We start from the raw sequence: 15,187 nt of genomic DNA on the forward strand, positions 1-15,187 counted from the left end.
TCACAAAATACGGGCATTGAGTTCAAGGCGTTGAACTTGAAAATATGAAAGCTGCTCTACAACGCAAAAACAACCAGTTAGGTGATATTTTAGGCCTGTTGCAGACAGTTACAGTATGAAAAGAATTTGACTATTTTTGCAAGCAGGTCAGCTCACATGCGAAGCCTTTGTTGCATTTTTTTCCCCCACACAAATCTGCCAAATAACGTTTCTGCAGCAAGTATACCACCGCCTTTACTCAAGAATGCTGACAGATTGTAGTATACAAAGAGGCAGGGCAAGTTTATTCGTGTGGGACCTTTTAAACACAAAGGTAATTCAAAGTGAGAGGCACATCACATCTCCAGTTCCTCCATTAAATAGAGAGAAATCAGAGCTGTTTTTGCAAGTGTCAGACTTTGCATCCCGTTGTGTACTGCAGGTGTCTGCGTGTGTGTGTCTGTGAGATCATCACCAGTTACTTTGTCAGAGTTGATTTTGTCTCTTGTAGAGCCTCTCCACAGCAGAGACATTAACTTGTGTCTATTTTATTTCCCTGTGGGCTGTAAAGGGCCTCTACATTGGAGGGAAATTAGAGCAGCCCCCTGCCTGTCAGTGTTTAAATGGGCCTAATGCATTTCCAAAATGGGCTGCATTCAGGCTAAATAACATCAGTAAAACGGTTTGTCCCTGTCTGCTGCACAAAGGATTCTACTTCTTCTGCCTCCCCCTCATTTGTTTGGTTTCATTACTTTCCCATTAGCATCACTTCAGCTTATTTTTTTTCCAACTAAACTTTTCACTTCATCGTTTTTATGGAGTAGTAGTGCCTTTATAACATTTCTTTTTGACTGGAGTGACCCAAGAGTGCTGCATTTTACAAAATTAATATGATCGCATCTTCTTAGAAGAGGTGGATTTCCAAAGCACTGTTCAGGCAAGATGAAAATGATTCCTATTAAACAGGCCAGAGTTCATATAAACTTCATAAATGTCTTTAATAAAGGCTGTGATGAGATCTAATCACAAATTCAAACAGTCAGTGTTTATATTTTGTATTAGAAATAACCAGTTTAACAATATGAAAAGGACACGAGACAAGGAGGCTGAGATAGAGACAGTAGTGGGGAACTGGTGGTATGAATTTTCATTTATGGCACGCAAAGTAATGAAGGCTCTGTTTATGGCCAACAGTAGAGCAATTACTGTAGAAGTGTCCTTGTTCCTGGGTTGAGGGTCGCTTCACTTTCATTTGAATCTGTTGAAAGTGCAGAAAGAACCGGAGTTCACTTGGAAATTAGAAAGACTTTATTCTTACCTGTACTTTATGCGAGGTCTATGACCTCTTACACATTTTTTACACTTGAGTTGATGTAAACCCATGCGGACTTCCAGTGAGAAATATTGAGTTATGAACTTCCCAAAAATCAAAATAAAGCCTTTTATTCAAAATTCTTGTTCTTATATAATTAACTTTGTGGACAACAAAGCCTAAGACAGAGAAGAAAATAGATGGGTTTCACTTGTTTATGAAAATGTTAATTATGTGTGTATGTGTGTGTTTGCGTGTATTAATCTAAACGGATAAACACATATCTCTGAGATGGGTGGACTCGCACTACTAATCTAGACTTTGACACAAACTTGCCACAGGGTGCATTAGCATCAGATACTGTGTCCAGCACCAGAGAAGTATTCAGGATGCCTCCCTGCACCACCGTGTGTCTGCAGGGAGGTTCGGCACGTGTGTGTTTTATGCCTGCGTCTGAATTATTAAACGGGGTCAGTTAGTTGCAACAGTCTAGCCTCCTTCATTAAAATGCACTTATGGACTCTCAGAGCAGTCAGTAGTTCTGTGGTCGGACTAAAATGCAGGAAGTGTCTTCCACATTTTTCTGAATTTAACACTTGAAGTCAGCAGATATTGTTGTCATATCAGCAGTTACAGCAGCTACACACTGACAAGTTTCTACCTTTATTTATAGTTTATTATAGTTTCTACCTATATTTCATTCTTTTATTCTGTCACAATCCATAGCAAAACTGTAAAAAGATATCTAGCTTCTGCTAAGCTCCAATACAAATATATTCATTGATTGGGTTAAAAATAAACAAGATCTACAGCATTTCATTATTATTATTCTCTCTCTCTCTCTCTCTCTCTCTCTCTCTCTCTCTCCTCAGACTTTGCAGAACCTCTCACTCTGCCCTCCATGATGGATCCTGGCCCCTCCACCAGTGACAGCCCCATGATGGGTGCCAGCCCGCTGGGCAGCTCGCCCCCTGAGGAGAGCATCGCCATCCTCACTTCTATGGGCTTCCCCCGCACTCACAGCATCCAGGCACTCAAAGCCACGGTCAGTCTCCTGCCCACTCTGTTCATATTTGTACTTTGTGTACTAATAAATAACTCTTTTTCCCATTAGCTGGCACCGAGACTTCTTTTCCAGGAATCTTTTTTTTCTAATAATAATTTATTTCTCTTAATCCTCAAAATTTCTTAAAAAGAGTAGTCTGTGTACGGCTTATCAGCCTCAGTTTATGAGTTTTTTCATTTGCTGCTGCAGACATTTGGGGCCTTATACGTCTTCTTCTGTGACTAAAATCCTCTGCTGAAAACAAAGTGATGTATTGTATTAGTGGCGGTGATAACAGTGATTTGTTTTGAATGAACACAAGGAGAACTGTGCAGCCAGTGCGGACAGTGACGGTCACCATGTCTGAACTGATAAAGAAAAGAAGTCGTCTTCTGCAGGTGGTGCTCGTGCATCTCATAGAAACAATTAATGGTTATATGAAAAAAAAAAATGACAGTAAGACGAGAGCAGGAGAAAACTGAGGACAAAAAAAACATCAACACAGTGTCTTTGAGTGATAATAAACACCACAGAAATGACTGCCTGGCACCACAAATGTTATCAGACCAAAAAAAAAAAGAAATTGCAACACTTTTATTCATTTATTCATCATGGAAAGAAATTATAATACAACTAACTGAAAAAATAAACCTTTTCACCCCCGAAAAACACAAATGAAACTGGACAATAGAAACAAAAGTGTCAAGTTAATGTTTACCATGAACTCTTGAAAAGAGGGCAAAAAGAGGGTGAGATGATGAAAACTCTCTCTGCCAGTCATAAATGGGCTTGGCTGGCCTACTTGTTTGCTTTCCAAACTGCAAATTTAATAGGTCCTACATGTCAGAGTGATTAAAGATGTCTGCTCTACATGGTGTTTACAAATAGTCCCAGCAGCACACGGACCCCTCTGCTGATGCTGCTGATGCAGCCTTTAGTCAGGTTAAGGAGCAGGATCTGCCTCAGTGAAACGTCGAGCCATTTTGTCATCACAAAAAAAGTGCAAAAGTATTGATTTTTAAAAAACATTTTTTTTATGTGACTAAAAGGGAATGCAGCTGCAGCAAATTTGTTAGCTCCCCTGTTTTGAAATGGCCCCTGATTCTCACGTTTCATATTTCAAACTGCCCCCCTCAGCAAAAATAGCCCAGCAGACTGTTAGTAAGACACGAAAATAGACACCAGGCTTCCTTGTTTATCACGCCTAATGCCACCAAACTCCCTGCCATCCACGATGTGGTTGAAGTGAAAAAAAAAAAAAAAGAACACATATTCCCCAGGAGGGGGATGGAGTTGTGAAGCAGAGAAGGGTCTCACAACTGGTATATTATTAGCCCAAAATTAGGACCTGACAGGGAGAGACAGAAAAAGCGAACAGTTAACCAGACCTGATCCCCATGTGCTCCTCCCACAGACGTTCTCCAGGAATCGCACCCCAACTTTGGATTAAAAGCAAACATCCTCAGGGGGAGTTTAACACAGATGGATGCCTGCCACCCCCCTGATAAATGATTGTTGGTTTAACATGTTCAGCATAGCACTATTTTTATGAGGAGTTTGTTCAAGATACAACAGAGAGGGATGTAATATGAACATTTCTAATCCTCAACCCTGATTGTATCCCCATATGAGATCTATTTGCAGGCCATATGTCTTCTATTTGATCATTTTCCTGCTACTAAAAGTATTTTTTCGAACATTTGTGCAGCTGCAACCATTATTATGCAAGGATTTTCACAGGAAAGGTGATGTCCTCCCACAGTATGTGTTTAATAAGGATTTATGATTATAAATTTAAAGTTGCACCGCTGACAAATTAAAAAATGTTAAATATGAAAAATGTGATTTGCTGATTTGTTAAAGGCACTATTGTGTGGAATGTCGGTGAACTTATAACGTTACGGGTGTTTTCTATATATCTTCCAGAACAATAACCTCGAACGAGCACTCGACTGGATCTTCACCCACCCGGAGGAGGAGGAGAGTGACGCCCTTTCAGACATGGCTGACACAGAGCCCAACGACAACGCTTTCTCCAACGCCAACTCACACAGCGACTCCACGCTGTCTCCAGACAGAGACACGTCAGGCCCGCGAGTGAAAGACGGACCGGGACGTGAGTGACTGCATGACAGATTTCACTGATTGTAGCTGCTCTTTTCTGTCTTGACTTTTATTTATTACTGAACCTAATGACTTTAATCAACCTTTGTAAACAGTAGAATCAGGGTCTAGCATATTAGTTTATTATATTACAAGGCAGAGATCTGGATTACCAAAAAATGAACGTGGGGTCAGAGTCCAAAAAAAGTGTCAGAGGGCATGTTCTGCCCCCAGGTTTTTTAAGTTTAGCCGCATGTCATGAACTACCACAGGCCAGTTTACTCTCAGCCCCGATTAATGTCTGTGGAGGATACAGGGTGACCTCTGGAGCTGCTGGGCACTGACCTGTTCTGCCAGACCAGCTGAAGGCACAGTGGCATAAAAAACATGACTCAGGAGCTTTTTAACTTTAACCTCTCCTCACAAAAAAATATGTACAGTGTAATAATGCATCTTCATGTAATAATTCAGATACATTATGACATACCAAGTATAGAAGTGTTGTTAAAGGATAGGTTCGTGGTTTTTCGAGTCTTTCTTAAAACACTATTCAGGTGCATTGAAACACTTATGTCCATATCGTTCATTAAAAGATCCCTTCCCAGTGCACTTTCAAGTAAAGCATTGGAGCACAAAATCACCAGCCCTCGTTCTGTGAAAAAGTACTCACCACAGTTTATCTGACGCTAAGCCGAGGCTTCAGAGGCAGTCAGAGTTAATCAAATCAAGGGCACGTCTTACATGCTTGGTGTTTTAAATGCCCTCTCTTTGTTTCCCTGGACAGTCTCTCATTTCTGAGCTAGGGTGGTGCTGCTCAAGCCTCATATAAACCTCAGATAAACTTTGGAATATATTTTTTGCCCTGAACAAGGACTATGGATTTTGTTCCCCATCAGTTAGACTGAAATTGATTTGGGAGCTGATCTCCTAATGGCCAGTATGAAAAGTTGGAATAATTATAGCAATATTCTGACTTTATAAGACAGACTTGAAAAATTCTGAACATAAACTTTACTAAAGTGAGCACAAGTGATTAACAGTGTGCAAGATCTTTTTGGTATGCTTAAAAGGAGCTCTGCATTACTATTGGTAAAAATCATAAAAGCCCAGTGGAAATGCAGACACTCGGGCCTTTCAGCATTTCTAATTACTCAGAAGAAATCTGGTTGATCTTTTTATCATTATTATTATTCTGAGCTCTTCTTGCTGAGGGAGGACTCTGTTTATCATAAATTGCATTTAAGAAGTTTCCTCTTGAAAATCAGTTTAGCTACTCAGCTACTGCTTACAAAAATCCAGGTATTTTTCCATTTAAATCTGTCAAAACTGAAAATAAGCAATTTTTAACTATAACTTCATGTTTGATTTTTAAACTTAGTTTTGTGTACTTTCCTTGATCTGAACTTTATGATCTGCAAGTGCCTTTACATTGTTTTGTGTACACCTGCGTGGACGCTTTGAAAGAGTCTTGAAATTAGGTGCTCAATTGTCTGTGGTTAAAGTTTCTAACTACTGAAAATGTTGATTGTGTTTTCTTGCGGTCCCTTATGTGCAGATCTAAACCACCCTCTTTATTTTAAACACTGCTGCGTTAGTTCATCACAATTTCTATTTGTGACCTTTCTTGTTTTCAGGTTATGAGCTCTTTGCCTTCATCAGCCACATGGGAGCATCCACAATGTCTGGACATTATGTTTGTCACATCAAAAAGGAGGGAAGGTGAGTTCCACACAGTTTCACTAAATTATGATTATTCAGTTTTTTAATGTGGTACAAAACTGACAGCATATTTTCGATCCAAATTAGGGACTTTTCTGTTCAACAACAAAAAATGTAGTTCTTGATGGATGTGTTTTCTTCTATATCACTCAGGCAGGACAATTATTTTCTGCAAAATTTAATTATTATCAATAAGCTTTTGCCACCAGAGGTCTGAAAATAAATTATTCAAAATCACAGCCTGCTTATTTGGACTGAATGGGGGAAAAAATAAATTGACCCATTTCCTCTGTCACCGTAGCAGTCAGTTTTGGAAGATTTTCAAACAGCAGTAAAATAATGTGTACCGTCCTCAAATGTCCCTCCTCCTTCAGGTGGGTGATCTACAACGACCACAAAGTGTGTTTGTCAGAAAGGCCTCCAAAAGACTTGGGCTACATCTACTTTTACCATCGACTGTCAAGCAGTTAAACTGAAGTTACCGTCCCCTCCACCCTGCAACCTATAGAGAACCGCAGTCTTTCACTCAGAAGACTGGCAGACACCTGTGATAACAGCCACAGTGGAAATGATGGAAATAACCTCTCAGACCAGCTGCTCGCCTTACTGTCATGTCATTCAGGAGCAACCAGGAACACTGGTCAGAAAGAGAAAGGGAAAGCAATGTGCTTTTTGTGCATTTGTGTTACGTTACGCTTTAAATGTATATTTCAGTGTTTATGTTAAAAAAAAAGAGAGAGACAATTTCTTGACAGTGTAGGTACAGAGGGATGTGTGCAATTTCCACTTCTGGACTGCTCCGGACACAAAATAATGTCACATATCAAATCTCATTGTTCCTCTTCTATGCCTTCAGCTACAGTGCCAATATTTTCAAAGTGGTACATTTTATAAATGTATTTTGAACTGGCAGTGCTTCACTGCCAGCCCTGAAATGATCTGAAACTGCAACAACAGACAGGAAATTATTGTGCTGCTGTATGCGAGTTTCAGCATGAAGGGGAGCACCAAGAAGGCCATGAATAGGTGTTAAATGGGACTATTTGAATATACAGTATTACTGGCTGAATAATGGCTCAGACCTGCCCCTGTTCGTCACTTCTAATGAGAAACTTTCTGCACCCTGGTACACTGACCAAGTTATCAAGACACAAGTATTATTTCCTTCCCTGGATGCACTTTTTTGAATAAAACAACTTCATATTTTGCACCTGACAAAGTAGAAGTGGACTTTTTATAGGACAGATACATGCAATTGAATGTGATATCTTAAATTTTTACATCGGTACTGCTGAACCTGTTAATCCATGAAGTGGCCATAAATCTATGTCAAGATTGCATATAATTTATGCCTAATTAAAGCACCGCTGTGCTTATTTTAAGATGGCTGTCAAATCATCAGTGCACATGTAAGTTATATAGGAGTCCTCAATACTGCAGTGAACCTGTTTTAATATTTTTGCCCAAATTGCAAAATATTTGCATATTAGGCTAAACAAAACTTGAACTCTCAGCTGCAGCTGGTCCACTTTTGGACAGATTCAGACAATGACCCAAAAGTTGAAATGAATGTTTTCTTTGACCTGTTCCCACGTTTTACAGGTCAGTTAATTCATTTGTGCACCTGAACATTTTTTCATGTCTAAAGCAATATGCACTACAACCAAACCTACACTTGAACATACTGTATGATAAAAAGCTGTACAGTGACTTGTATCTCCTCTAAAATGTGCATTCTTGTACTAACAGACACGGTGCAGAGCTGAATGTATTACTTCATGGTGCTCACTGCAACCAAAGCCTCTGCTTCAACTTTAATACTCCGAAACCACAGTGAAAGTAAAACTGTCCCGTTGCTGTTTAGTCCCCATAATCTCATGCTGGATTATGAAACGGCTCTGTACTCCCCTCATTTATCTACTCAGTATCTTCATAATCTGCTTGTTTGTCAGACATCCATGAATTTACAGCCTCTGACTGTCAACATCTCAATATTTGTAGTCATATCCTCTTTGTCTTTACTTGTATGCTACATGGAACTAGACTTGAATCTAGTTTTGTTTGCTCCATCTCAAAAAGTGAGTGTAATATTACAAAGTACTGTTATTTTTGTCAGTGGCATGGACACTTAATTCCAGTTTGATGATCTTGGCATGTTGTGAAACTGTCTTTCACTCAGCAATGCACGTTAGGTGCAAATTTTAAAGGGGAGTTCTGCTGAAAGTTGACTGTCAGTGTTATTCTGCCTTCATAAAGTTTCCAATTTTAGCTGATTTTGTAGTCATTACTGGTGATATTCAAGGAAAGGACAATCCTTTGACAGTAAATTGACATTTGGTAAGAGGGTTGAAGGAAGAAAAAATAGGGACATACATCTAAAACTGTGAAAGTTAGTGGCTGGAATATGATTGTCCTCAAAACCGGCTTTCAATAGTCTCGATTCATGCTTTTCAAAAAAGTCAGGGAGGGAGGGATGATACAGACAAAAAATCTTCATGGAAGCATTCAAATAAATATCTACTTTACAGAATAAACCCATATCTCTGCAGTGCTACCCTTTAAAAACCCTGTGCCTAGACTTCCCTGAGCAGATCTTCAGTTTTATTAAATCCCGACCTCTCATCCTCATCAGATACTACTTGATAAACTGCTGCATTGTTCATTGTCTATACAGCAGGAAGTTCTAAATGGTCTTTCTATGCAAGTCTTGTGTCTCTGTCGTTTTTCCTGTTTTAAAAAAAAAGGTTAATTTTTTTTCTCAGAAACCAAACATGTTCTCTGTCAAACCCTGATCTCATCAGTGGATAGGTGATAAAGTTATCACCTTGCTTGATGATGTTTAGTCATAAATGTCTTCAGATAATCTGTGCAATCCATTTTATTTCTCAGCACCTTTTTTCTCCCCCCTCATCCTTCTGATTCCGTTATAGTCTTTGTACTTTTGTCTTTCTGTTTCAGCTTTCCCTCCAGCCCGGTCTCTTCCATTCTTCTTCTATACGTTGTTAAAAAAGTAACGGTTCAATTTGTCACAAAAAGGCTTTTTCACTGTCAGCATGTGCACTAGACGTTGACATTTAGTCATTTGGATTGTACCATTGTACTTTTGTGAGTTTTTTTTTTTTTCTTCTTTTTTCATTTAACTAAATGTCAAAAAGTTTCTTCACCTGTTTTTACTCTGTTGCCTTTTTGCAAACAAGTTTGTGCCAATTCTGTAGTTCCCATTACATAGTTTTCCTGAAGGGATTATGTTAAGTTGACTTTTGTAATGTATGCATTTATCCAAATATGGCTTAGGTGTATGTGAATAGAGTCATGACAGTACAGTATACGCAGTGGCACTGTTTACTTACGATGTTTGGGTAATTTAATAAACTTCACCTTGTTGAAACGTGGCTTCTTTAAGAATGAACAAGAAAGTGCAGTTCAAGTGTTGACTTTTTCTTTGAGAAAAATAAGACACAAGAGCGTAGAATATATAACAACAGTTTATTTTAAAAGATTACTTTCATATTGTACCTTTTCTAAGGTGCTAATGCTTTCCTTGTGATTATACAGGGAGAGTAATATGCATTATAGTAGGTGTTTGAATAAATGAATTACTGTATATAAAGTATATAATTTCTAAGTTCATTCATCAAAATATCATTTTCATATTCATACGTCTGATGCATTGATAAATAAACCAGAACAAACTGCCTTTGTACACATGTTGAATTAAAGGAGTGAAATAAGAAATGTACACAACATGTACTGATAACTTTCATGAACCCCAACCACTGAAGCTGTGATTAACATATTAAAAAGTGTTCATAGTTCGTCAGAAGACTACACACATCTGCGAATTGTTATTGGCAAATTACCAATAACAAATGCTTTAAAAATATGGAAACACCAAAGTGTTTAAAGTTGAGTACATAAATATACAGAGTATCTGCAGGTCCCGAAAGGTCTTAAAAAGCATCGAACTTAGTTTGTAAAAAAAACAAACTACTATTGCTAATAATAATAAATAATTCTGGGCCATATGTCCCTTCTGATTTTCCATCATACTTTGACCAGTGTTATTGTAAAAAAGGTATTCGGTACTATGTCCTAAAAAGTCTTTACTTTAACTTGGTGAACCCCGCAGGAACCCTGAAATAACCACAAATAAATACAGACAAAATACATTAGCATAAATAAATCCCTATAGTTTGAACACTCAGCTTACCATCATTATGAAACATCATTTCATTCTGCTTCTTTTCACAGTAACATAACATTTCTATTCAATTCCAGCAGTTTTTATTCCAAAATGTCCCTTTTCGAAAGTCTTTTATTCCACCACGACATTTTCCCATTTTATTTCATGATGTCTTTGAAGAACCTGCAATTAAGTCAGTTATTTTTAAAAGAAGCCAAATGAAATATTAATCATAATGAGAGGAATTATAATCGTCATAATAGGTACGCAATTCTGAACATTTTGGGTCTCCATAGATAAACAATTAGGAGCAGGGCTGTGTAGAGTCGGTACTGAAGATATTAATATAATTGAATTAAATATTTTTTTTATTTTTCCTTTTTTTATTTGACCAAACAGAACTATTGAAGCGGTAATGCTTTATATAGCATTAGAACTTAAAAAAAAACAACTATTAATTGCTTACAGTGGCTTCGAAATGTGTGCATTACAATGTTTTTATATGAAGTTAAGCATGATCAAGTTTCAGCAGTAAAAAAATATTTGGTAATAACAGCTTCATAGGTTGGGGTTATTGTAGTGGTTGCTAGTACGTTAATAATTTGCAGAAGTCATAATTACAAAATTTCTACGGAATATAACTATGATCAGCCAGTTGTGGCAATGTACCAGTATTCAAGCTCAAGTATGTTTGGAAGAGATTAAGTGTGTTAGGCCTTACACTCATTTCTCGGCTCGAGCCTTGCACACTTGTTTTTTCTATGCAAGAAAGAGTCTTGTGTAGAATATATACTGAATATATACATCCCTTTTTGTCAAGGTTGCAGATTTTGAAAGTGTATTGTAGAAATGTTGTAAGGAAACTTCATGATGTATTTCATTTTTATATGTTAGTGGGAGAGAGAGAAAGCACTTTCATGTATTTCATGCATACAAGTGAAAACAGCATTCAAAAAAAAAAAAAAACTAGAAAAAAATAGAGGATCTAGCATGCGATCAACCTCAGTCTGTTCCTCAGGAGCATGCGTTAAGCTAGGTCAGTTCACCTGAGAAGGTACAGTAGTAGGTTCTACAAAAAGAAAACTGTCACCAGGCATCCTATCTCCACGCACTGCAGTATGACGTACACAGTAGAGGTTTAGATTTTAAGCCAGCGATTTAAGGTTTCTTTAAAAAAATAGGTTTTTTCATTTTTAACACAACTACAGTATCTTCAAAATCCAAAAAAAAAAAAAAGGCCTACAACCTTAGAGGAAAAGTAGAGTTGATTTGGATATCACAATTTACCAGACATCATTTTTTGAGTTTCTGCAGTTCAGTGTTGACACAGACGTCAGCTGGGAGGACCAGGGGTAGAATATGTAACTCATATCTTTTTTTTTTTTTAAAAAGAATACTGGGTTTATGGTTTATGGAAAGAAAAGTGGATGGAGGCCTGATTCAGACGTGCTAAGACTGATCTGATACAAATGAAATTCCTGTGGCCCAGTGTGCTTCTAGCTGGCAGCGTTACCACATACGCCAGAAGTGACAGTGGTGGATGGCAACGGAGACACTTGGCTGAAACAGATGTAGCCGTGCAGCTGTAACATAGATACAAAGAAGACTAAAAGGGTCTATAGCCATGCCAGTGGCTCTGTGACTCGGTACTTATACAATGGTGCTAATGTAGGTATGCTAACATGCTCACAATGACAACGTTAGCATGCTGATATTTAGCAGATATAATTTTTACCATTGTCACCATCTTCGTTTGGCATGTTTGTGTGCTAACAGATGCTAATCAGCACCAAACCCAAAGTACAGCTGAGGCTGATGGGAATGTCATTAGTTTTTAGTACTTACTAAACCAGTGTACTGGACAGATTAAAATTGATGATAGTGCTAGACTAAAACGCCAGGGGCTCACCAAAGTGGTTACAATTTACCCTGAGGGGGACATAAATGTCTGAACCGAATATCATGGCAGTCCATTGAATAGTAACTGAGATATTTGAGTCTGGACCAAAATGCTGCATGGCTCTGTAGATGGCCCAACATTGCCATCTATAGAGCCATGCAGCTTGCATGTCTGAAAATAACGTCCTTAGTAATTTAATGATAATGAAATATTCAACAGAATATCATTGATGGACTACTAGATGTGACCCATTTTATCCCAGTAAAAAGCTACACTGCCAGTTCCTGCTTATATCATCATCTAATCTCTCAGAGAGTGAATACATTTGTGCTTCCACCTCTGCTTTGGCCTCATTGCCTTTGCCATTGTGCCACTGTCAGCCCCCCTTATGATGCAGATTGGTAGTGGCATGCACATATGTGCTGTGTCTCGCTGGGCCCTTCTGCCTCCTTGATCTATTAAACATCACGTTTGGCCACAAAGACTCTGTGCCAGCAGTTTTTTTTTTTTTTTAAATATCTGACTACAGCAGGTACTCGTCTGTTTCAGCCTGAAATGTCCTCTTACCGGTTATGTTTAAGTCTTAGTAGAAGAAGAATAACATTTTAACGTAATTGGTTCAACAACAGTTACAGTTTTCTAGTTGTACACTTAAAAAGGTGATTTTTCTTCTCAAAGTGCATCTAAGGTGAGTTTCAAAGAGAAACCACGCAGTGGACCAGTGAGATAAAAACATGTATCTGATAGCAAAGCTTGATGTACGGCAGTGATTTCATTGGGTGCAGGTGAGGTCAAAGACATATCGCTACACCACAGGGTTATAAAACATGAAGGCTACACTTCAGGTGGATGATGTTTGTGTGTTCGCATCTGCCCCCCCCCAGAAAAAGAACGCTTGTTTTTGTCCTCCCCCTCGTTTCCTAACGAAACACTACTTCTTATACAGACTATGACCATCAAAGTTGTTCAGTTTGGTAGATGAATGGCTCACATACTGGTCGCTGGTTCCCCCTGATAGCGTTCTTACAAAACACAGGATCACCACTTCCTTTTGGTGCACTGAGGCGGACGGGGACAAAACTGACAATTCTGAATGGCAACATCAAACATGCCCTTTTGCATAGGATCTGAGGATAAAAGCAACTTTCTACAGCACACCCACACTGTGGACACGCCCGTTAAACACCAAGGTGCTGAGCTATACAGTACAGCAGATTATCTATCATTTACTCTGTTGCACGGCGAGGAACGTGATATTCACTTCACAGAGTGACTTTCAAACTAGCAACAAAGACGCAAAGGAAGCTGTCGGTTAAAAAGCATGTCTTAAGAAAAAGCTTTTGCTTCCGAGGTGGTGCAGAGGATTTATCTGGAACATGAGAATCACCGCATTTCATACAATCCAGTTTTCTGTAGATGCATGATGATCTCATGTTTTGAATTATCATGATGTGAACAGAAATTTACAGATGGCAAAATAAGTAGCTTTTTAAATATGTGTGGCAATCTGCCCAAGCCTACATAAATATTTAAATCATGCATGATGGCTGAAGCAACCTGATTTGATTAAATGTATGAGCTTTGTTGCCTGTGGAGGCGCAGCGAAGATACACATGACTGCATTAGCAAACACCCAAAAGTTGTTGTTTTGGGTCTTGGCCTGCAGCTACACACTTTACCTGTAATGTACTGAAATTAATACAGTTGGGAAAATTACAGTATGATGCTTACATCATATGAGAGAACTACTAGGTCATCACAGACATTAAGGATGGAGGAGATATTTTTTGACCTGTAACAACATTTTTTTTTTTTTCATATTAGAAAGTTACGAAGTTTCCACACCAGTGAAGGTTTTACGGATCATTGCGGCCCAGCTTTTGTGTGTATTTCTCCAAACAGTCAGCATAAAGGGAACAAAGAGAAGCTAGGAGCCAAGACCAAAAGGTAAACATTACAAAACAAAAAAATGAATGGCTCAGAAAGCTTTCAAGTTCAGAAGATGGCCTATTTTTAAAGAAATTGAAACCTTTCTCAAAATGGCTTAGTGTTTTGCTGCCATAAAAATAGTAGAAATAAATATTGTTGTTCGCATGCATTTGAGTAAGGCTTTACAACCTGGCTTGCACATTCCACTTGGATTGAGGAAGTTATCTGTTTGTCTGAGGTGCAAAGGGAGAACTTCTAAAAGTATGTTAATTTTTAAACAAGAATCCATTTATGAAAATGCTTATTCATGCAGTATCATTATTCTCCATTGAAAGAGGATGAAAACAAGCCAAGAGCAGAATCTGGAGTTCCAGGTCATGTGGTGTAGTCTCTATCCTTTGCTCACTAAACCCATCCTTCAGCAGTGTGGGACAGTTTTGAGTCTTTGAAAGTAATTGGATAATGAAACCTTTTTTTTTTCTTCTCAAAGTGCATCTAAGGTGAGTTTCAAAGAGAAACCACGCAGTGGACCAGTGAGATAAAAACATGTATCTGATAGCAAAGCTTGATGTACGGCAGTGATTTCATTGGGTGCAGGTGAGGTCAAAGACATATCGCTACACCACAGGGTTATAAAACATGAAGGCTACACTTCAGGTGGATGATGTTTGTGTGTTCGCATCTGCCCCCCCCCAGAAAAAGAACGCTTGTTTTTGTCCTCCCCCTCGTTTCCTAACGAAACACTACTTCTTATACAGACCATGACCATCAAAGTTGTTCAGTTTGGTAGATGAATGGCTCACATACTGGTCGCTGGTTCCCCCTGATAGCGTTCTTACAAAACACAGGATCACCACTTCCTTTTGGTGCACTGAGGCGGACGGGGACAAAACTGACAATTCTGAATGGCAACATCAAACATGCCCTTTTGCATAGGATCTGAGGATAAAAGCAACTTTCTACAGCACACCCACACTGTGGACACGCCCGTTAAACACCAAGGTGCTGAGCTATACA

The 15,187-nt window shown here is 38.6% G+C and overlaps 1 protein-coding gene across 3 annotated transcripts in view; it reads left to right on the forward strand.

Moving 5' to 3' along the window:
- Positions 1-8,478, forward strand: part of usp13 (ubiquitin specific peptidase 13) — a 35,282-nt gene extending 26,804 nt beyond the window's left edge. For all 3 annotated transcript variants that reach the window (XM_040129305.1, XM_040129303.1, XM_040129304.1), the window contains exons 18-21: positions 2,164-2,336; positions 4,263-4,452; positions 6,074-6,158; positions 6,533-8,478. In XM_040129305.1, the coding sequence (XP_039985239.1) occupies positions 2,164-2,336; positions 4,263-4,452; positions 6,074-6,158; positions 6,533-6,629 (545 nt within the window). In that variant the 3' untranslated portion in view covers positions 6,630-8,478. The remainder of the gene's footprint in view (positions 1-2,163; positions 2,337-4,262; positions 4,453-6,073; positions 6,159-6,532) is intronic.
- The last annotated feature ends 6,709 nt before the right edge of the window (positions 8,479-15,187 follow it).

Source organism: Xiphias gladius, chromosome 6, assembly GCF_016859285.1.
Source record: "Xiphias gladius isolate SHS-SW01 ecotype Sanya breed wild chromosome 6, ASM1685928v1, whole genome shotgun sequence".
NCBI lineage: Eukaryota > Metazoa > Chordata > Actinopteri > Istiophoriformes > Xiphiidae > Xiphias > Xiphias gladius.